Source organism: Monodon monoceros, unplaced genomic scaffold, assembly GCF_005190385.1.
Source record: "Monodon monoceros isolate NGI ecotype Baffin Bay Population unplaced genomic scaffold, NGI_Narwhal_1 Super_Scaffold_13, whole genome shotgun sequence".
NCBI classification, from domain to species: domain Eukaryota; kingdom Metazoa; phylum Chordata; class Mammalia; order Artiodactyla; family Monodontidae; genus Monodon; species Monodon monoceros.
This window is the reverse complement of record NW_021703769.1, coordinates 16,059,816-16,084,169: the sequence shown is the minus strand read 5'-3', so window position 1 is coordinate 16,084,169 and position 24,354 is coordinate 16,059,816. Positions and strand designations below refer to the sequence as shown.

The window sequence follows — 24,354 nt, the reverse complement described above, 5'->3', positions numbered from 1 at the left end:
GAGTCTTTTATGATACTCTGAGTTAATAGTCTTACTTCTTCAGATTCCTGAGTAGAGCAGTTTGGGGAAAGTTATGACCAAAACAAGCCAGTGAGCTTAGTTTCTTATGCTAATGGTCACAGAGGCCTCATAATTACATGACAACACAAGTGTCCCATAATTAGCGTCTGCTGTTCTGTTCCTGGAGATCAATTGTTCTGCAACAATGGCCATGCTCAGCACTGGACAGCCCGCACCCCGCTCAGCTGCTCCCCTCCACATTCTTTTCTCATGAGAGAAGAGCCCCTGAGCTCTCAGGGCTTTAACCCTCTCCTGCCAGGACCCAAGGACCAGAACCGAGGTTGGGGAGGTTCATGACATGAGGCTGGGCATCAGAAGGAAGTGGAAGAAAGATTCTCAGGAATGACTGAGTACTTGGGGCAGCTAGCACTTTGCATCTAAGGCTGTGTTTCTCACTCAGATCTGACGAAGTATAACTTTTGGGACAGAGGCACAGGAATCCTCCCGGGGATTCTGATTATACCAGGATTTGGGACACGTTGACTAAATCTTTACCTCTTTCAGGCTGAAAAGTTGGCTAAGAGGGCAGGGGGACTTACCCCTGACACATATCTGTCACTCAGGCTGTCAGAGTAGACTTTCCCCTCCTCAGTGGGATTATGAGTGGCCAGGCAGCAGAGTGCTGTAGTGACAAGAACATGCATTTGGCCTAAAAATTTGTGTCAAATCCTGGCTGTCAGCCACCAGCTATGTGATTTTAGGAAAATTGTTTAATCTCTGAGCTGTTGATTCCTCACCTATAAAATGAGGATAAGTCTACCCACCTCTATTATTTGTATATTTCCTTCTTTTAAAATAATATTCTTGGCATTATGAGTTTAGCATTCAAGGTTCTGACCAATGGATGATACTTGGGTGTCCACAAAAACCACCTGGGGACCTTTTATAAAATGAAGACCTAGTCCCGTTGAGCTGGAATCCACAGGGCACAACTAAGTCAGGAAGGAGTGTTTGGAAAAAGTTCTAAAGGTCCTTCTGATGGACACTGGTTGTTCAAACCCATCCGTGAGAGGCCTAGAGGGACCGTGACATGTAAAAAATGTGTGATTTTGCAGAGGCAAAATTAACGTGATTTTCCATGTTAATATGTTGGAGCAAGTTAGCAGGGAGTCACCCTAGACAAGCACCCAGTATAGACCTGTCTGTCTCCTTTCTAGGATTCACAGGGGTCCAAACACTTTATTTGATTTTCTTATTTAATCCTGAACTTGTATTGCTAGTCTGGGCCACTCCCACGAGCTCAGACCCATACACACAGCTACCTGCCTGCTCTCTCCATCTGGAAGTAAACAGACTTCTCCAATGTAATTTGTCCCAACTGAACTCCTGATCTCCCCTACACCTGCTCCATGCTCAAGCTCAATGGCAATTCAATTCTTATACTTTCTCAGGCCGAACCTTTTGGTCCTACTACGCTAAGGGTGAGATATCTTTACCATCCTCATGGCCACCACTCCATCCTAAGCCACCATCACCTCTCTCAATAATCACCAATAGCACTTAAACAACCTTGCTTCTTGTACCCTTGACACGCCCCAGTCAAATGTCACCTTAACAAGAGTCCTTCCTGCCTCAGATGCAATACCCTCACACCATTCCATTTCCTTTCTTTGTTTTTCTTTTTAGCATTAACACTGGCTCTTATAAGTTTGCTTATTTTGTTATTGTCTATCCTCTCCTAGAATGTAAATTCCACAAAGGTATGAGTTTTTGTCTGTTTTATCAGTGCTGGGTTCCCAGTGTTTAAAACAACGCCAAGCGTATGACAGGCACTCAATATATGTTTGCCGAATGAATGAATAAATGAACCAATTACCCACAACATCTAAATATTATTGTCTTCATTTTACTGAGCAGGAAACAGAGGTTCAGAAGATGTTGTTACTTTCCCCAAGGCCACACTGTGAGTAGAGAGAATAGCTGAGTTTCGAACCCGGGACTGACTAGTCCAGAGATCATTCTTCCACACGTGGAGGAGGGGCGATTTTTGCAATCTGCCACAATTTCCTTCTAAATAGAGCTCCTGCGTTGGCATTTCAAATTGAGATTGCTATCCTCATAGGTCAACATGGAAGCTTAACCCTAAGACAAGGTGGCTTTCTTACCCCAGTCTCCCAAAGCTCTCTGCACTGAGCCAAGATAACCATGCAAGAACCCAGGCAACCATAGTTAGTACTCACATGAGAAGAAATCACACCCTCCATGGCTCTCTTGCTCAGCGCTCCCCACTGGTGAGGAATCATGAGGAGAAAAATACTCAAACCATGGGAAGACCCATTTGCACAAAGGTATTTATCACTGAATTACTCACTTGGGAGAATCCTTGTGAATTTAAGTCTGAACTTCGGCGCCCATTGTTAAGAGGTCTGGGAGCAGAGGAGGAACCAGCAAAAAATACCATGAAGGAGCCATTTGGGAGGCAGGAGGAAAAGTAGGAAAGTGTGGTGTCCTGGGAGTCAAGTAAAAAACGTGCATCCAGGAGGATTCCAGGAGATCAGGAAATGGTTTAATATGGAGAAAATAATGAATCTCCACTCAAGGATATAAAATAGGACTTTCATAAATATAATAAGTACCTAATAGGACTTCCTATTCTGGATAGGAAGAGTTAGTATAGTAAGGATGTCTGTTCTTCTTAGATTAGTCTTTCATTCAAGGTAATCCCCCTCAAATTGATGGGAATTTAACCATTATTATAAATCAGGAACAGTAGGTATGAAAGAATAGAATGGCATTTCCTGAAAAGGAGGCGTGAGTGGGACTCGCCTCACCCATTTACCTAAGCATGTTGCAAGTAAAAGGGATGGGGAGTGATGAATTAATTAAAGGGGCCACAGAGTGTAGATATAGACTCAAGGGTCCGTGGCTATTGTCATATAATGAAGTCAGTGTTTCACATTTGGGGAAGAAATGATGAATTATTTATTAAATCGTATCTAAATTGCCTAGCCATTGGGATAAAAAGTTAAGCTAAAAACTGTCCTTGGGTCTTACTCCAAAATAAACCTCAGAGATAAATCAGAGATGAAGAGAAAAAAAAAAAGAAAGCAACCCTTAAATCCATACAGCATAAAAAAAAAAGACCCCAAGAGAACATTTTAGTGATCTTTAGAGAAACTAAAGGAAAAGATTGACAGATTTAATTGCAAGAGGACAGATTTCTTTTGTTTGTTTTTGGTTTTTTGAGGACAGATTTCTATACAGCGAAAGAAGGCATGAAAGTAAAAGACAAACACCAATGTGGAAGAAAAACTTGAAAAACATATATGAGAGAAAGGGTTGATAGCGTTAATATTAATTTTGAGATTGGAGTAAAGTTGAGGGTTAAATAAATACTTAGGTTGGGGGAGAGGGAAAGAGCCTTAGACTCTGTCCACCCCTCCTCCTGCAGGTATCTGCCTCCCTGAATTCCCAGTTAGGTGGGATAGCTTCCAGGTGGGCAGGCTGGGCCATGGGGAGCTTGCTAAGTACCAGGAGCTGAAAGAACCCCACTCCGCCACTCCGCCACTCCTCCACCCAGAGGGCCCCCCGGACCCTCCCGTTATCTCCCCACCAAGGGGCAGTGATGGGAATTAGGAGAAGTCATGTAAGTCCTCTTTCCCTCAGAGGCTGACCCCAGGGGACTTGAGGCCACACTGGGCATCGGAGCTGGAGGGTGAGAGGCTAGAACAGGTGGGTGGGAAATAAGGGGGGTGTGCAGGGTCTGAGGGTGGAGATTGTAAGCAGCAGGGAGGAGGGGAGTAGCGGAGAGGAAGATTTGGGGGTGGGAGCCGTAGGCGGGTAGGATTTGGTGTCAGAGGGGGGTGCCACAGGCCCCAGAGATGTCGTTCTGCACATCCCAATCCTTCAATTTGCAGTGACTTCCCTTTGCTAAAGAAAAGGTACCCTCATGTCCTTGGTTTCAGGAAATAATGTGATGAGTGAAAGCCCATCTTGGGACATTAATTACTTAATTGGTTCATTCATTCAAAGAAGATTTATTGATTGTTTGCTGTGATCCACATGGAGCTGGGTACTGGGAATACTCTGGTGCCATTGCGTTGGTACATTTTAAGGCAATGTGAGAACACTTGGGTTTAAAATGGAAAACCACGAGTAAGGGGTTTCTCCTCCAACTCTAATTGGCTGCCTTCTGGGGGAGTCAGAGAAAACCAGGGTTTGGGTTTCCATCCTAAGTTTACTGAACCTGCTGTGTGCCAGGCGTGGGGTGAGCACTGGGGTATAGGGCTGACGATCTGCCTGTGCTTATTAATTTCATAGGAGGCTCAAACAGGGTCACACAGTGTCCAAAGTGAAACAGTCTTTGAACTGACACAGCCTGTTTCAAAGCAGCTGAGATGGGTTGCCTTTTTGGCATTTGATTTTTGGTGCTAGGCCAAAAAAAGAAAAAACAAAAAAAGAGGGTGGGGGGATTTTATCATAAATGCTGTTATTTAATCCACTGTCACGTTGTAAGGGTCCTTTTGAATTTTTGCTGGAAAAGATGTTTTTGTCTGGGTCCAGCTTCAGGACAAAGGGAAATTAACGAACACAGAGCAGAGTTGATAGTGTTTAAAAACAAGTTCAAAGTTCCTATACTTTGTAACGGAGTTGCTGAGCAATAATGGAAGAATCCCTGACCCAGCAGGGTGAGCTTAGCCAAGCCCCACCCACAGGGCCTGAGAATAAAGGCCCCTCCTCCCAGCTGTCACAGGCTGCTCTCTAGAAGCTTGGGAAAAAGATTATGATGTGCTGGGATGTTTTTCTGGAATGACACAAAAATCTCAGTGGTGTTCTGGAGGATCGATTTAGATGTAGTGGACTAGACGGGTCCACTAGATGGGACCTTGCTAGATGGGTCCAGTGTGGACTGGGAAACAGATGCCCTGGGTTCCAGTTCTGGCTTCTGACTTTGCCCAAGGTCCTCTGTTGGACCCTGTTTCCTCATCTGTCAAGAAGGGGTCATGAGCTGAAGAGCTCCCTTTCCCAAGACTCAGTGAGGATCAAATGTGAGAGAGTCACATCCCACCCCTACCCCTGTACAACTCACCTGCATGTTCCAATTAGAGTCTCAAGCAAGGCCAAGAGCGCAATCCAAGGCTCACTTGGTAGCAGCTCTTGTCCTTGGCCACGACCACACACCTGTACCCACCTTCTTCACATCCCTGTCACCTCCTATGTCACTGAACCAAAAATCTGTGCTGCCCCTCCCATGGTGTAACACTGTTCTGAAGAGGCATTTTTCCAGGCGGGGACTACATGTCCCAGTGTGCCTTGCATCTACGGTTAGCCACAGACTAGTTCTCATCCAGGGAAGGTGAGCAGAAGTGACAGGTCACTTCTTGGTTGGGGTTTGTACAAAGCAACTGGGGCTTCTCCCCTCTCCTGGCCTTCATCTGCCAGTTCAATGCAAAGAACTCCAAGGCCCTGGGGGAGGGTGGAGCCCAAGAGAGAGGAAGCCTGGATCCCCAAATCACACATGGAGTAAAGCTGTCAACCAAAGAGTAACAACTAGATTGGACTCTGCAGTGAGGTTAAACCACTGAAATTGGGGGGTTATTTGTTACAGCAGCTAATGTTACCCTGAAAGAGGCACCCTCTCTGCGTACTCCTCTCTTCTGGCACACCCACCCCTGCTTCCTTCCCTTCCAAACCTCTCAGACATTCACAGATGCCATTCAGAATATCTGGATCACTGCTGTTATCAATTCAGTCATTGACTGAACAAATATTTATAGCTCATGTACCATGTGCGAGAAGCAGGGCTGGGCACCTGGGACACAAGGCAGATTCCACCCCTGCCCTTCCTTGAGGAGGTCATGGTCTGGTTGCCTCTTACCCCCAAGTCTAGCTGCTGGCCTGAGGCTTCATTCTCCCACCTTGGGATCCAGCCTACCACCCAGTCTTCTTGTCCTGGACTTAACCTTCTCTCTGAAGGCCAGCCCATCCTCACTGCTGAGGACACACCCTAGAGACTGTCTCTCCCTTAGTACTGCCACTCCCCCACATTAAATTAAAACCTTCAACTTGCAGGCCTCATTATACCATCCTCAGCCTTCTCACAGTTCCTCTAGCCCCATCCCATGGAGACCTCAAAAACCAGAACCTCCGCCCTTTTTCACACTCTGTCTCCTCCCGCCTTCCTTTCTCTCTTAATTCAGAATTGACTCTGAGGCTGAGAGTTTCCACGGTTCCTTTGCAAATGCCTTCACCCCTTGTTGTGGAAGGCTGGAAAATTTGGGTGGACCGGAGGGTGCATGTTCAGACATCCCTGGCAACGCAAGTAGCCCCGAATGATTCTCCAGGACCTGCTAATTCATCCGGATTTTTGCCTGGCCTCCCTTTGGACTTGGCAGCCCCTCCCCCCAATAAACACTGCCTGCAGTTTGGACTCAGGACACAGCTGCCCACCCCTGGGAACAGGCATCTGAGTAACTGATGTTTTTGCAAACTGACCTTGCTGCCTTTTTAAGTGGAAGGATTCAGCCATGGCCACAGGGCTTGGCCAGCAGAATGCAGGCTGGATTTCAACTCTACTCACCCCCTTTACACAGTACACAATGTATGCAACTGTCCGTGGTCACCTTGGCTGTGAGCTCCTAAGCCTGGCTCATAGAGTCCTCCCTCTGACTTTGCCTCTCCAGCTGTATCCAGGCCTCTCTGCCGTGCTCTGTACTCTCTACCGACAGCCAGCTTCACGGGGCTATTGCCCATCATGGGCTACTACATACCACTCTGCCTTCCTTTTGCTGTTGCATCTGAACAAAGCATTCTTCTTTGCTCAGCCGGCTCTGGTCATTCTTTTGTTTGGGAGTGTCCTCAGTCTGGAAGTCTTTCTGTACCCCTTGCATCCTCCCTTCTTGCTTCCTGCAGTCCCGGGGTCACACCCTCATTGGGCACTCACTGTCCTCGACTGCAGGGTCTGCACACACAACTGTCTGAATGCAGCCCCTCTGGGCAGGAGCACATCTGTCATCTGGGTAGCCTGCTCCAGCCCTGAACCTTACAACAGAGGACAGCAGGAATGGAATTAAATGAGGAAAATGGCTTCAACCTCAAGGAGTGGTTGGTACAATGAAATGAGTCCATACTGAGAGATTCACTCATTCTTGATTCACTGGTTCAACAAGTACTTTCAGAGCACATCTTGTGCACCAGGCTCTGTGCTGGCCCCTGGTGCATAGTGAATAAGACAGACACCAGTTCTGGCTCTGCTGGAGCCCCCCAGTCTTAGCTTCTACATACATCACTGGATCAGAAAGAGGAATGTGAAAGATGATTCTGGTGGGAACAGTGATAGAGGAAATGGAAAAGGGCCTCAAATGATCCTAATCTTCAGGTAGAGGGGTGGAAGCCCATGGCTCTGGGAGCAGAAGGAGGGCCACGGGCTGTAGCCTTGGCCTGGGGCTGTCCTCCACCCACCAGTGACCCCGAAGAGCCTGGGCCTGGAAGTCAGGATGCTGGGCTCCCAGCCTACTCGCACAGGGTAGTTCAGCCATCTCCTTGGGCAGTGCCCACCCCACCTCCTCCCGGGGGTTTCAACTTTGAGGGAGGAGGAGAGTCCAAGGCTGAATGACACTTGAGCCCCAGATCTGATCAGAGTACGTGGTGGGGGGCTGCCCTTGGCACAAGCCCCCGCTCTTGGGTACAGAGGTCACTCCAGATCCAGGGGCAGCCAGGACTTCTTTCTGGGCCAGAGCCAGGCTGCTTGCTAAAATTTGAAGAACCCATCTTCTCACCCACTGCTGCTGGAGTTGCCATTTTAATAACCAAGTTTAGGAGATTCAATTAAGATTGGGAGCCTCATCCCTCTTCCAGGGAGGCCTCACAATTGGTATTTTTCTCTGCAAGAGCATGAATGGGGCCCTTTGCAGGGGTTTTTGTACAGCAAGCAGCACAGAGAGAGAAAAAGGAAAAAAAAAAAAACAACTTTGGCTCAAAGATGCCAATAATAGGGGACTTCTTTTCCCGGTCTCCCCATGGAAGGTTGTCAACAGTGCAGGCATAATCGGGCCGGCGGCTGCCCTGCTCAGAGAGGGGAACGTGTGCTCCTTTGTTACGATGGGCTGAATAGGATGTCCCTGCACCCAGACCTGGCCTCCCGGCTAACAAAGGGCCCCTTTGTCACCCCGGGCAAAGAGTGCTGCCGAGGTTGCCACAGCAACACAGGGACAGAGACTTAACGTTCAAGTGACATTTCAGATGGGAAGCGGGCATTCAAAAATTCAAATTTCTTTATGTGTAGTGGTTTCCTTCTCTGGATATTTTAAAGGAACCACATGGCAAACAAAAGAAAAAATAAATAAGCCAACAATAAACGCGTAGCCAAGCCAACAAACATCACTGCAAGTCAGCATGCTCGTTCCTCCTCCCTCAATGGGTGAAAAGCCTTGTTGACAGCATCATTGGGGCCCCTAGGCGACCTGTGTGTTCTTATCCAAAAGGCAATCTGACACCATTAAAAAAAGTTTGAAAAAAATCATCTAGAATTCTACCTGCTGGACACAGGACACTTTTTCTCTGTCTCTGTCTCTGCATTCCCTAGACGGTCCTGTATGATCTGCTGCATGCCAGACCAGGAGCTGGGGTGGGGGGATGCAAAGGGGGTGAGCAGGGCTTGATAGAGGAGGGGAACTTGAGAGGGATTTGCTGCTAACCCAGTGCTGGTACTTAGTTGCTATTTCCAGGATGAAATGAGGGAGGAAGGGAGGGAAGGAAGGAAGAGAGAGAGGAAGTGCTCTCTCTCTCTCTCTCTCCATTCTTTTAAAGGGGAAAGCATCATAAATAGCAGGATGCAGGCAACGTGTCAGGCAGAAAATATGTCTTTAAACAATTGCTACCACAATATACAAGATATTTTCCTTTAGCACTTTATTATGACACTTTAATAAACAACACTGAAGGAATATTACAGTGAACACCTGTATATCCACCACCTGGATTTGGCCATTAACATTTTACTTTTTCTGGCTTTATTGCATATTTATCCATCTATCCATTTCTCCACCCATCCATTAATCCTTCTTATTTTTTTGGACACATTTCAAATGCAGACATCCTTTAACTTCCCTAAAATACATCAGCATGCATGTAATTATTTAGAGTCCAGTATTTGTTTACATTTTTTCTTTTGATTTGAAATTTACATGAATTAAATGTACAAATCTTTTTTTAAATTAATTAATTTATTTTTGTCTGCATTAGGTCTTTATTGCTGCACACGGGCTTTCTCTACTTGCGGCCAGGCGGGGGCTACTCTTCGTTGTGATGCATGGGCTTCTCATTGCTGTGGCTTCTCTTGTTGTGGAGCACAGACTCTAGGCACACGGGCTTCAGTAGTTGTGGCATGTGGGCTCAGTAGTTGTGGCTCGTGGGCTCTAGAGCGCAGGCTCAGTAGTTGTGGCGCACGGGCTTAGTTGCTCTGCGGCATGTGGGATCTTCCCAGATCAGGGCTTGAACATGTGTCCCCTGCACTGGCAGGCGGATTCTTAACCACTGCACCACCAGAGAGGTCCCAAATGTACAAATCTTAAATGTACATTCTCTGAGTTTTGACAACGGCATCCACCTGTTTGACCCAAACCTTTATCAAGATACAGAACGTTAGGATCATGCTAGAAATTTCCCTCATGGGAAGACAGACAAACAAATAGTCAAATATCTTCTTCAAGGTGAGAAGTACCAATGAACTCTATCTTTATTCTTCTTTGCCCAAGCCTGTACATCACTGAGGCTACTACAGGTGATGGAGAATATAGGCCAGAGGGGTGTCTGGGTCTAAAGTGGAGCCTCGTTATCCTTAGAAGGGGGAAATATTAGCAGACATTCTCTTGTGGAAATGAAGGAGACTTAAGATCACAGATTTCTGAGTCCAGGCAGCCCACTCCTGCCGAGAGCTGAGTCAACTGAAGATGGGCCTTCTTCATGAAGATACCCATCTCTTCACCTGACTAACTCCTTGGTACCCTACAGTGCCCAGCTCAGCATTACCTCCTTCAGGAAGTCCTCGTTTGTGTTCCCATTCTATTTTTTCTCACCTCTATTATGTTTACTACACTGTATTTAATTGACTATTTGTTTGTCTTCCCAATTCAGCTGTGAGCTCCTTGAGAGCACAAATTATGTCTTGATCATGGTTCAATCTCTAGTCTCTGGCATGTGATCAAAAATATTTTTCATATATTACCCTTACTAATATTTGCCAAATACTTTCTAAGTGCTAGGTAATTTGTAATTACCTTTGTTTTTAAAAGTATTGATTTTTTACCCAGTTGCTATAAAAATTTGTAGATTAGAGGAGAATACAGAAAATAGAAAATATGTAATATGGAAAAATATAGTCTAATGACAAAGACAAACCTTGAGTATGATAAAGAAAAAGTATAGATAATAGATACAGAAGAGTTCTTAAAGCCATAAGACTAAAAACACCTTTACACTAATACATTTGTAAAGTTAGAGAAAATGAACAACTTTCTACAAAAGTATAATTTACCAACATTTACTGAAGAAAAATATGACATAATGATCTAATTATAATTTAAGCAGTTGAATCAGTTACCAAAATGCTTCCTCAACTTATTAGACAAAATGAGTATAACCTTGGCATGCAAAGCTTGGCAATAACAGTACAAGAAATTTAAGACCAATTTCAATTACTAACATAGATGCAAAAACTTCTAAATGAAATAATGCAAATGGATTTAGCAGTGTATTAAAAAATGAATTATGACTGAATAGAAGTTCCAACAATTATCCCAGGAATTCAAGGATGGTTCACCATGAAAATATCTATTAATATAATTTACAATATTAGTAGGTTAGAAGATAAAATCCAGATGATTATTTTAATATATGCTAAAAATATTATAAACTACTACTAATTCATGCTCCCCAGAAAAATCTCTTAGCAGAATATGAATGAAAAGAAACTTTTTTAATTGATAAAGAGTATCACCAAAAGTTTACAGTTAGCATCTTACTTAATAGCTTAAAGGTGAAATGTAAGCAGTTTTCTTATTGAAGTAAGGAACAAGGCAAGAATGCCTGATATCAACACTTCTATTTAACATTGATTCTAGAGGTGCTGGACAATGAAATAAGAAAAGACAAACAAGTAGTAAGATGATTGGAATGGAAGAGCAGAATCAGTCTCCCCCCGCTTCTCCTTCTGCAGATAATATGACCATTCATGCAGAAAATCCAAGAGAATCTACCGAAAAACTATTAGAACAAATAAGAGAGTTCAGTTAGTTTTGTTGACACAAGATATTCATCCACAACTTTAATATTGTTCCTTTATATACATATTTATAAAATCTCAACGGATTGAAAGACTTTTTATCAAAAAACCCCTCAATTCTCCCCAAGTTAATTTAATAACTAAATATAATTCAAATCAAAACACTAACAGGGTTTTCTTTTTGCATAAGCTGAAATTTATATATAAGGTTAGAGAGATGTAGTAAGGTCTAGTGGTTATGAGTGTGGACTTTGGAGCCAAACTAGTTAGTTGGAAACCCTGGCTACACTATGTACTAACTACAAGTAGGTTACTTGGCCTCTCTGTGCTTCAGTTTCCTCACTTGTAAAATAGGGATAAGAGTAGTACCTACCTCATGGAGTTGTTGTCAAGATTATTAGAGGTAAGAGACGTACAGCATTTAGCATAGTGCCTGGCACACATCTGGCACTCAGTACTTCTTAGCTGTTATTAGAGCTTCTTTTAATTTCCCCTTAGAGAGCAGCACATGGTTATTTATCTTATTTCTTTTCTGAGTGGGGTTCATTCACATTTAACTTTTCTGATTTCTTTCCTTCTGTAGCTAGCACACACTAATATACAGGTGTGTACATGGCAGACAAAGGTAAGGAAACCTTGAGAGCTCTCAGGGGATATGTTCTAGATGGCTCATTCATTACAAGCTTTCTGTATTGTAAGACAATCTGCATGATGTCACTTAAACTCAAGTGTAGTGTGTTGTTGCAGAAGGTGCATGGATTTCAAGTATGAATCCCAGCTCCACGAAGTTCTCACTGCACATTTGAGGTTCAGGGACTTTTTTCTAAGCCTCAGTTTCCTCATTTGTAGAAAGTGCTTTGATAGGGCTTCCCTGGTGGCGCAGTGGTTGAGAGTCCGCCTGCCGATGCAGGGGACACGGCTTCGTGCCCCGGTCCGGGAAGATCCCACATGCCACGGAGCGACTGGGCCCGTGAGCCATGGCCGCTGAGCCTGCTTGTCCGGAGTCTGTGCTCCGCAACGGGAGAGGCCACAACAGTGAGAGGCCCACGTACTGCAAAAAACAACAACAAAAAAGTGCTTTGATAATAATGCCCATCATGAAGGCTGGTGAGGGCATGCCAAAAGATAATGTGCTGGTTCCCACAGCAGGGCTCCATGAACTTCAGTCATCTCCCAAGGATTCTGCACCCTCCCTCTTTCCTCCCAGCCCCCACTTCCTCTCCCCAAGAAAGTCCAAAGAGTGTAAAGTCTTCCAGATGGACCTTGGCACTGCCCCTCTGGAAAGCTGGAGAGCGATTCATGGGTGGGACATCAGGGAGAAGTCCCCTCCTTTTGTGAGGGGACTTTAGAGCAGTTGACTAGGTAAACATGGTTTAATAACAACGACTCACAATTTAATAGTGCTTCAGAGTTTTAGAAGTGCTTTGCTATCTATTTCCTCATTGCTTCTCATAACAAACCCGTGGAGAAGGCACTACCTTCCCATTTTGCAGAAGTGGAAACTGAGGCTCAAAGAGGTACATTGACTTGGGTAAGGCAAAACAGGGAGTTGAGCAGAGCTTAGGACTTGAACTCAGAGCCTTTGGTGTCTCAGTGCTCTTATATGAAGGGCCTAACTGAATTATCCTGTGCTAAAGTCTCTGCCACATGTACATCGGTTCATTTGATCTTTTGTCCAGCAGACATTTTGAGTGGAAGTTGTGGGCTGACTTGGCCAGTTGTCAGAAATAATGGACAGGTTGGAATGCTGTTGAGGGGGTACAATGGTTAGGGCCCCAAGAATGCCCAACTGATGCACCAGACAATAGCCACCCACCTCAACCAAGTTCCTGAAGGAGATGCGTGTGTGTACATGCAAATACACACATACACACGGAGAGTGCACACACACACACACACACACACACACGGAGTGAGAGTGCCTAAAGAAAGAAGAGTTCTGCTCTGTTATTAGGTGGACTTGAGCCCTGTGGCAGACACTACCGGGGCTCTGCCCACATCCCCACAAACCTCACCATTCCAGTGCATGAAGCCCCAACTTGTGGCTGCTGGTACCTGCATCTCCTTGTCTAATGGCTTTCTCTGGTTGACAGAACCCCATTCTCCTTGCCAGGCTGAACTGCCCTGGAATTAATGCTCTCTGAGAGCAGCCTCTAACCAAAGCTGTGAGGAGTTGGTGGATAAAGGCTCCAACTACTTGCCCCTCAAGTGGGATAACTCTGAGGCAGTGTTCTACATTGTTCTCCAGAACTCCCCAGTGGAGTGAGGCTCCAGTTGCCTACAGTGGTAATTTGCATGATAATGTGCCCATTACTGACTGTCTTTCTTTCCTGAGATCACGTTTCTACCCCCTACCTGTGTGTCCTGGGATCACTCTCCAATAAACTACTTGCACTAGGATTCTTGCCTCAGAATTAGCTTTTGGAAGACCCCAACTAAGAGAGGTGAGCTTTTCCCTGGGGACCTCTTTTTTCCACACCCCAATTGAGCTTGACATATCCCATCACATCTAAGCCTGAGTCAGATCTTATGCACACTGGCCACTGGGAGGGAAGAGACAGAGGAGCAGATACTGCCAGGAGTCACCCACATGTGCTAAATTGTGACTCCTCTCACTGGCAAATGTAGCCCTTCTGTTCCCTGGAATCTGGACAATTCAGTGGCTTCTTCTTCCTGAGGGTGTGCATGTGTGTGTAGATAGGAAGTCCCTTGAAAACCCTACCTCCCCTGGAAGTGGGCATGAAACATCCATCCTGTATTAGTCACTGGAGGCACCAAGATGAGTGAGCCATCATCCCTGCCCTGGAGATACTCATAGGGCAAATGCGTTATTACGGTTTGGTGAAATCTACACTAACAGTCCTGTGTGCAGACAGTTGTTGGAGCAGCAAATTGGAGCAATGAGTTGGATTCTTGGAGAAGTCTTCACCAAAGAGGTGTTACTTCTACTGGGTTTTAGTGAATAAGTTGGAATTTGTTAGGGTTTTCATGGTGGAGGGAAAAGAGTATAAGATTAAGTACGCCTAGACCCGTAAATCCCCCCCCGGAAGTGACACACACCACTTCTGTTCATGTTCCTTGGCTAAAGTAAGTCACAAGGTCTTACCTAAGCACAAGTGGGTGGGGAAGTACATTTCTACCATGCGTCCATAAGGGAATGATTCAAACTAGCCAATCCTACATTTGTTTATGCTGCTTTGCCTGTTCCTTCACATGGAAACCACAATAAATGTTCTTGCCTACAATTATTCCCTCTCCCCGTGCTTCCTAACTGACCCTGGTGCTTCCCCATGTGGCCCCTACGGCATGGCACGCCTCTCCTCTTGGGAACTGTGAATAACAAGCTATCTTTTCAATGGCAATTGTTTCCTGATCCATTTTCCTTACCATAGCTAAATAATAATAAAGTATGTTACAACACATCCATATTCTCGTATCTCAGCTATTTATGATATCAGACACTGAGAACTGGAAGATGCATAAGCAGGTACTCTGGGTCCCCAGACTGGATTACTGCAGGCAGGGCATGACCAAGCTGGCTTGAACCAGCTGTGAGACTCCCCTCTCCCAGATTCCACCTGATGTCAAGAGGAAGAGAAACCCCACTCCTGTCCTGAGAACAAAAAATGAGGCTGAGGTGTTCCTTTGAGGGAAATGAGTCATCAACTTCCTATCTGATCAATTCCCACAAAAAAGGGCAAGCCCAAGCTTTGGGGTCTGCGTGGCTTCCTTGCTGGGATCCACTACCAGACTTCCCAGAGATCTCTTTGGTGCTGACCTCCCCTCAGGGAAGGGAGTAGACATAGGTGACTGACAGGGTTGGTGTTTGCTGCTGCTGGCAGACCCCAGGGAAGCCAAATTGCTTCCTGAAGTTGACCCACTGCACATGGACCTCCATACTCTGGTGGCTGTTCTACAGCCCTGGCCAGAGCTAGTGAGACCGAGACTGTGGAAATATGGGCTGTGGGAAGTGCTCCAGGTGGGATTCTGGACTTAGGTACTGTTGATTAGTCCTGATATTAACACTGTGATGTTGAAGATTCCTCCCTGGGCTTCATACTTCTTGTCTGTAAAATGGCCACAGCAGTCTTATTTCTTGACTCAGAGGATTGCTGTAAAGATTGACCTCCTCAACCCACAGCAGAGGTATCTACAAAAAACAAAATGAAATTAAAAAAGCAAGCAAAAAACTACAGCAGGCACTATAATAAATGGTGAAATATTGATAGCTTTCCTTCTGAGATCAGGAATGAGACAAGGATGCCTGCTATTATTACTTCTTTCCAACATGTACTGGCAATACTAGCTGGTGCAACAAGGTAAGAAAAAGAAATAAAATGTTTAAGGATTGAAAAGGAAAAACTAAAACTCTCATTTTTACAGATGAAATAGAATATGGTATATTTTTTTAAAGTCAAACAATCTACAGATAAATTGTTAGAATAAGTGAGTTTGGCAGTGTTGCTGGATACAAGGGCATTATACAAAAATTTACTTCTATATGTAATATGTTCCAGATCTATATTGCCGAGTAACAAACCATTCCAAAACTTCATGGGTTAAAATAACAATAATCATCTATTATCTCTCATGGTTTCTGTGTGTTTTGGATTCAGGAAGCACTCAGCTGGATGTTTCAGAGTTTTTCATGTGGTTGCAGTCAGGTAGTAGATGGAGCTGGAACAGCAGGGGACTGGCTAGGCATTTTCCTCTCTTTTCTTTAGTTTCAAGGTCTCTGCATATGGATTCTCTGTATGGGTTACTTTAGACTTCTTCAAAGCACAGCAGCTGAGGATGTCTTACACAGTGGCTTAGGGTTCCAAAGACAAATGTCCCAAAAGAGGGAGCCAGACAAAAGATGTATCAACTTACATCACCTAGACTCAGAAGCCACACAGCATCACTTCTGCTACATTCTATTTGTTAAAACCCAGTCACCAAGACCAACCCTTTTTAAGGGTTAGACTCCACCCCTTTGGAGGATGTCAAAGAATTTGCTGACTTATTTTAAAACTACCACACTGTACTGGCAACAAACAGATAATTAAAAAAATATATATATATATATAAAGGAACCATTGACAACAGCGTCAAAAACATAAAATACCCAGGACTAAAAGTAATAAAAGATGTGCGAGTTCTCTACATAGGAAGCTATGAAACATTGCTGAGATGATTTTTTTAAAAAACCTAAATAAATGAAGGGACATACCATGTTTATGGATAGGAAGACAATGTTGACAATGTCAGTTTTACCCAAATTGATCCAAAGATTCAAGGTGCAAATGCAAATGTCAAGAACAGTCAAGGCACTCCTGAAGATAAAAGTGGGTAGATTCATGCTATGGGACATTAAGACTTATTATAAAACTATAGAAATTCAGACTGATAATGGCACAATGAGAGACAAATAGGCTAATGGAACAGACTAGAAAATTCAGAAACTGTCCAATGCACACACGGACTACCTGATTTATGACAAAATTAACACTGCAGAGAAGTGGGAGGAAAGGTGATCTTTTCAATAAATACTGCTGGGTCAGTTGGATGTCCAGATGGAAAAAAGGAGAGAGGCCAGTGGGAAACTCCTTCTAATGAGATACGGCAATGAATTCTAGAAAAAATGACTGCTGAAATTTATTTAGAAGTCCTTTCCTTTCTGAGCTGTAATTTCCTTCTGTTGTTCCCAAACCTTTAGTGAAAGCCTGTTTCCCGCACCTGTCTTGTATTAGGGGATCTTTATGGTCACAAATAGTGGTCCTAGCTTGAAGCCAGGACCAGCAAAGCCCAAATTGCAGTTGGGAGCTAAGTTCTAAGCTGGTTCTTGGGTGGGCAAGGGGCTCACTCCCTTTTTTCCAGATAGCATCTCATGTCCTGCTGCCACCCAAGAATCCCATTCTAATTCACTTCTGCCTCCTGGCCTTGCGCCCTTCCCAGCAAGGCATCCTCAGTGTGCCAGAGTCAGGAAGGCAGAGGGCAGTGGTGGCCCAGTCAGTGGGAGGTGAGGGAGTAGAGACTGTTAGAGTAGACAGTTCTTAGATGGGAAGGGGAGGAGCAACAGGCCAGCTGCCAGCAGGTGATGTGAGGAGTTAGGGGGCTTTTTTTTTTTATGTGTGTGTGTGTGTGTGTGTGTGTGTGCGTGTGTGTGTGTGTGGCGGGGGAGACTGTTTCAGTCACCTCTCTGTCCCACCATGGGAGCCATCTCATTTCCATTCTTCGCTCACTCCAGAAGACCATGGTGGTGGTGTTGTTCGTGGTGATGGGGGTGGCAGATTCTGGACTCTTCCCCAGAACTTCACTTTCTAGGCTATTTCTACGGCCCTCTCTCTGTCATTAAAGGGAGAAGGATCCTTCTGCCTTCTCCGGGTAGTTTCAGTCCTAGATCCTCTGGGGGCAGCGGAGCCCACTCCATTACCGACGCCACAAGTCCTTGCCTCAGTTTCCTCATATGTAAGGTGAGAATTTAAGCAGCAATCCTCCAGGGCCACTCTCGCAGTGACTCAGATCAGTGGGACACGGAGGGAGAACATCCTAACGTCAGCCTCGGGCTCTAGGCCGCAGCCCCGGGGTAAGGCAGCACCCATCTCCGAAAGTGTGCCTTCCCTTCCGCCACATTTAGGGCTCAGCGACGCCCTAAATATCTAGGGCGGGGAGTGTCCCACTTCTGGGGAGGGGTGTCGTACAGGCTTCTCCCTCCCTTCACCCTTGGTGGCGGAAGGCGGGACGGGAAAGGGCCGTCTGGACCGGCGCGCAACCCTCCGGAACCCCCGGGGGCGGAGAGCCAGGCGGGGGACCCGGCGTCTGCCTGGCTCGCGGGAGGAACCTCCTCACCCGGGTCCGGGCCCCAGGCCCTCCGCGGCGCCCGAGGCCGGAACAATAGCGCGCGCTGGCGGGCGGGGGCGGGGCGCTCCGCCGGGCGCCGCCCCCGGCCCGCCCCCCGCGCTCCCACACTAGCTCGCACACTGGCTCGCACACTGGCTCCCACCCGCCGCCCGCCCAGGCACTACCCGCGGGAGCCGCCGCCGCCGCCGCCGCGCCCGCCATGGACGTCCGCCTGTACCCCTCGGCGCCCGCCGTGGGCGCGCGGCCCGGGGCCGAGCCGGCCAGCCTGGCACCCCTGGACTATTACCACTGCGGCAAGGTAGGCGGGGGCGGGGTGGGGGCCCGGGAGGGCGGGGCCTGCCCGCGCCTTCGGACCCAGAGCCGAGCCAGAGCGCCCCGGGCTGGAGCGCGGGCAGCAGTACCCCGGCGGCTCGGGACGCGGGCGCTCTCGGGGACACACGCGGGGAGATGCCGGCGGTGCCGACGCGCGGGGACACGCACCCATCAGCCCCGCCGACGGGCACATGCCACTCACGCCGATCCCCTGGCGGTGACACTCACGCCCAGAGTTGTTGGGATCACAGGCAGAAGTCACCCCGACAGTCACTCACACGATGTCACAGTGACACACACTCACCCACGTCCCCCTGACAGCCTCGCATGCATTCACGAGCCGACACACAGTGACCCACTGTCACACACACAGCCATCCTGCTTACACTACCGTCCCACACAAGTCACCCTGACAGTCATTTATTTCTACACAGCCACACGCAGTCACTCGCCCACCTGCGCTGCCACACCGCCACATGCAAGCCACCCGGTCCCACAGTACGACGCCACACACCGCGTTCCATGCCCCCATCCGCCGTCACACGCAGTCACAACTGGGGACAGGCACACAAAGAAGTCGCTCCGACAGCCACTCGCTCACGCTCCCAGTGACTCAGACAGTCGCACGCTGTCACCCATAGCCACCCATGGACGGGGAACCTCAGGCACCCTAATCGCCCTGACAGCCACACAGTCACACGCGGTCATACCCGGGGGCAGCCGCGGCCACCACACCGCCCCTCCCCCACCTCGGCCGTCCACACTCGCGCGTGGGCGTTTTAACTTTTCGGCGCCGCAGCGCACTAATTGGGCCGTTTGGTAATCGGTTGTCCCCGCCCGGCGGGGCCTCGGATTGCGAGCTGGCCATAGCCCAGCGAGGCCTGTCCCCTCCCGGGAGCGAGGCCTGTCCCCTCCCGGCTGGGGCTGCGGTGAGGGATACCCCTTCTTGCCCAAGATCGCCGCCTCCACCCGCAGCCAGGTCCTAGCCCTGCTGCTTCGGGCGCGATGCGAGCTCGCGCGCCTGGAAGCCCGGACGGGCGGCGACCGACCCCGCTCCCCGTGCCGAGCCCAGCCCGGGACGCTGAGGTGCAGCGGCGCAGTGCGCGTCTCCTCCCTCGCCCGGGAGGGAACTTTCGAACTTAGTTAGGAAGCCGGACGGTCCGTGCGTCCGCGGGTCTGTGCGTTGGTCCGGGGCCGGCCGGAGCCGAGCGCGGCTTTTCGTCACTCGGAGCCCGGATTGAACGGCGCGCGTGGGTTTCCCCGCGGCCCTGGCGCAGACGCGCGGGCTCCATGGCACTGTGTGGTGAGTGCGCGTCGGGTGGCTGGGTCGGCGGCCCTCCGGGGCCTTAACCCCACCCCACGGGCTTTTCGTCAAGCTTCTTGCTGTGGGGATGCTGCGGGGAGGGGGCGTCCCCGCGCAGAACCTGGGGCCGCCCAGGCTGAGTGCGTCCTCAGGCCTTGGGGAGCGGCTTCTGGACTCTGGGGGCAGAGCCCTGCGCAGTTCGCCTGGGGCTTGGGGTGGGGTCCGAGGCCCTCAGGGCCGGGGGCAGCGTGGGCCGGGCGCAGGCGGCAAGTGAGGTCTCTCAGAGGATGGGGCGATTATCTTTTGTCCGGTGACGGGCAAAGTTAGAAGCCGAAGAGGGGGATGGTGTCTTCAAGAGAAGGCCGGTTCTCGGGCTGCTTCCATCTGATGGAGGAAGAATTGATTAGAAGTAGCAAGTGGAGTCTTTAGGAAGGAGAAGACGGTTGGGTTTGGGGCAGCTCATCTATCTTCTGCCCTTGGCTTTGTTATTTTTTAAAATATGAAGTTGGCAAGGTTCCAGCTCCTGGTTTGGCGGCCGGGGTGAGATTGGGGATTTGGGCCTCAGAGTCTGGTTGGATGGGTGCCCCTCGCCTGCAGTGCTCCTTTTGGGGGTGGTGTTTCTGTAAACCCCATCAGAGTGGGGTGGTCTCATAAGGGGGCCTTTGGGAGGTGGAACTCATCCGAGGCCCCTGCTTTATTCTGGTGCTCTGTAAAGCTCTGACTCAGCACCAAGAACCAGTGTGAAACCCTGGTGGGAGGGAACCAATCAGGGAGTCAGAAGCTGGTGATTCTGGTTTCTGTCTGTGAACTAGGACCCCTGACCCAGAGCTGAGGGTGTGTCCGGGTGGAGGAGGGTGGCAGCTGGGCCGCTAAGGTAGGTGACAGAAAGGTCTGGCATTGCATTTGGACGTGGGATCTGCTTCTCGATTCTTCAGCCTCATGGCAGGGTGAGGCAGGGAAAGTCACTTGGCTCAGGGAGCGGTGGGTCAGAAGCCTGTCGGTAGCAGATCATCAGGGGGCAGTCGCCTTCAGCGCTGGCGGTTGGGGGGTGGGGCAAGTTGTGCCGAGGAGCTGACGTTGAGGGACTGGGGAGGCTCCGTCCTTACAGCTGGTCACTCTCAGAACTGGAGGGGAAACAGGCCCAAGATGCAGCCATGACCACAATTGGGGTCTATAGACTGGGCTGCAGAACCAGGACACAGCCTGCACATTGGGGGCTCTGTCCCTGGAGCCCAGATAAGAGGCTTGTCCCCACAGGGCCTGAGAAACACAAGGGCAAGCCTTTGCCAAGTGATGCTGGACAGCCATGGGGCAGTTGACCTGGAAGGGCCCTTGGCGACCGTTCCCTTGGTGACTGTCCCCTTAGCGATCCTCTAACACAGAGATTCCAGCCTCTTTAAACCAAAGTCATGAGCAGTGGCTGTTCTTTGGGTATCTTTTGTTTGAGAAGATACACAATGACTCAAAGCTGCTGTGGTTTCATTTTTGCTTTGAAATAGATGTTTATTAGTCACTATAATATTAGCATGCATTTGAAAAATAGCTTACAAGATATGAAACAGGCACATTACTTATTTTATGTAGTAATGGCGCCTGGTGAGCGTAGGGGTTTGTGGCCCTGTAGCCCTGTCTGTGGCCCCCTACTGGGAACCATTAATCCCCTCCTTCTTCCTTCACACAAGGGGAAACTGAGTCATGGAGTAGTATACTCATAGGTTACGTAGCAAATGAAGAGCACAGCTGAGGCCTGAACCCAAGCTCCTGGACTCCCAGCTTCACACTTGTCTGGTGTTCCCCACACATCTCTGCCATGGTTTGGGGGTTAGGAGTCATGATGTCCTTCTAGGGTAACTATGAAGTCCCTTCATTAGGGTTTTGGCAAGGTGTTTTATCAGGCTGGGGGCATTGCCTGGGGCTTCTGCTCAACCATGGCAGACTAGTGGAAACTGGCCATTGGGATTGGGCAAACCTGGATTCAAATCTCCTCTTGTGGCTTTGTGACCTAGGGTAAATGATTTTAGCTCATTGAGATATGATTTACATACAATAAAATGCAAATTATTTTTTTTGTGGTACGCGGGCCTCTCACTGCTGTGGCCTCTCCCATTGCGGAGCACAGGCTCCGGACACGCAGGCTCAGTGGCCATGGCTCACGGGCCCAGCTGCTCCGCGGCATGTGGGATCTTCCCGGACCGGGGCACGAACCCGTGTCCCCTGCATCGGCAGGCGGACTCTCAACCACTGCGCCACCAGGGAAGCCCTAAAATGCAAATTTTAAGTGTACTGTTCCATGAGTTTTGACAAATATAACCACACATATGGTGTGGTTATATCCCAATCCAGATATAGAACATTTCTGTCACCCCAGAAAGTTCCCTCATGCTCCTTTCCAGTCAGTACCCCCTACCCCTAGAGGAAACTACTTATCTAATTTCCATTATCAATGCTTTATTTAAGTTCAGTTGAAGTGTACTAAGTTAATTTAAGTTTTAGAACTTATGAAGCATATACATTTTTGCATTTGGGTTCATTTTGCTCAACGAAGTGTCCTTAAATTCATCCATGTTGTGTATGTCAATAGTTTTTTCTATTTTATTTAGTAATATTACATCGTACGAATATAGCACGATTTGTTTATTTGCCGATGGACATTTGGGTTTGTTTCCATGTTGGGGCTGTTATAAATAAAGCTGCTGTGAACATCCTTATACAAGTCTTTCTGTGAGTGGGGCAAATCATTTAATATCTCTGAGCCTCAGTATCCTCTTGAGGACAACATTGTCTACCTCTGAGGTTCGGGAGAGTTAAGTGAGTTGATATAGGATAGGAAAGTTCTTGACACATACCAGCTACTAATTAGATAACAATGCTATCAACCACCTGGGACCTATTCCAGTAAGAGGCTTAGCATCTCTGTGTTCCAAGTATCCTTCATCCCTGGTCCAAACATGCTGGGTACAAGGCCAACCCAGGATGAACCCAGGGTGTTCAAGGCCATCCTGGGTAGCACTTTCTCCATGCAGTGCTCCATGGCCAACAACCTTCTCTCTGTCTCCAGGCACGCCCCATCACCCCAAGAACTGGGGTTCAAAACTGCATGGGTTTTGACATGTTCTGTCATCCATCATTCAATCAACAAACAGTTATCGAGCACCTCTTTGTGCTAGGCACTGCACTAGGCAACTGATGGTACAGCAGTGAAGCAAAGTGACACATATTGCTACCCTCTGGAGCTTACATGTCAGCATGGAAAGTCGTAAATATATGGGTGAGGTAGATATGGTATTGTGACTGATGCCATCATTACAACTATGGAGAAATATGAAGCAGGGAAGAGGGTTAAGGATATTAGGTCCAGGCGCTGGTTTGCAGTTTTAAGTAGGGAGGTTGGGGAAGGCCTTGTGGTCTAGATCAGTAGGTCTCAAATTTATGTACCCATTAAGCATCATCTGGTAAGATTTGAAACAAAAACAGATTCCTGGGCATCCCTTCCTGCCCTGAGATTCTGATTCAGCTGATTTGTGCTGGGGTCCTGAGGGTTTGCCTCTCTGATGAGCGCCCATCCATGCTGCTGCAGCTCTGGAGACCACACTTTATACAGCAGTGGTTTGGTTGTTTGTATACAGGCTTTTGTGGGCTCCCACCAGGCAGGAACCATGCCCAGCACCTGGCACAGTGCCTGACCCATAATTACTCAGGAAATTGTGCTGGCGGGTGAGTGATTCAACTCTCCACCCACACAGCTCTGGGCACAGCATCTTGCCCCTGGATGGGATCTAGAAAAGCTCGGTTAGTGAATGATTGGAGGCTCCTTATGGTGAAAATCTATGAAGTGGAAGTTGCTGGTCCCACCTCACCCAGACCTGAGATATGAGACACCCGCTCAGCAACCCTAGTAGATGAGGTCCCCGCAGCATCTTTCTGCTGGGGCACAGGTGGCTGTGGATGGGTCCTGGGGAAGGAGCCCTGGGCTGGTTGGTCCTGGGGGAGCTCTGGAAGGGTGCCTCTGTCTCTGTTAGGAAGATTTTTTACTTTCTGTCTGAAGGTGCTCCCTATAGCCCTCCCCCAGTGTGTCCCAGAGGCTCCTCAAGGACCACACTTCCGTACCTTACCAATGTCAGGAGCAGCAGCCCAGGCCTGACGGAGCCCCGCCCCACCCCCGCCCCCCAGTCTGCTGGGTGACCTTGAGCATGACAGTGCCTTTCTCTGGGCCTCTGTTCCCCTCTGTGCAAAGGGAGAGCACATTAGTGACCATTAGCCTCATGAGATGGGGAGCTATGGTGTGGAAATATAACAATAAAGTCCGGGGCATGTCCTTTATAACTGTAGAGTATGGTGCACCGGCAAGGATGAGGATGATGCTTTTTGTTTTGTTTTGTTTTGTTTTGCGGTACGCGGGCCTCTCACTGCTGTGGCCTCTCCCGTTGCGGAGCACAGGCTCCGGACGCGCAGGCTCAGCGGCCATGGCTCACGGGCCCAGCCGCTCTGCGGCATGCGGGATCTTCCCGGACCGGGGCACGAACCCACGTCCCCTGCATCGGCAGGCGGACTCTCAACCACTGCGCCACCAGGGAAGCCCAGGATGATGCTTTTTGAAGAGATAGGCCTTCATATG

The 24,354-nt window shown here is 48.3% G+C and overlaps 1 protein-coding gene across 2 annotated transcripts in view; it reads left to right on the top strand.

The window, feature by feature from the left end:
- Positions 1-18,278: 18,278 nt before the first annotated feature.
- The window catches only part of TOX2 (TOX high mobility group box family member 2), a 136,612-nt gene continuing 130,536 nt past the window's right edge, over positions 18,279-24,354 (top strand). For both annotated transcript variants that reach the window (XM_029221459.1, XM_029221458.1), the window contains exon 1: positions 18,279-18,422. In XM_029221459.1, the coding sequence (XP_029077292.1) occupies positions 18,324-18,422 (99 nt within the window). In that variant the 5' untranslated portion in view covers positions 18,279-18,323. The remainder of the gene's footprint in view (positions 18,423-24,354) is intronic.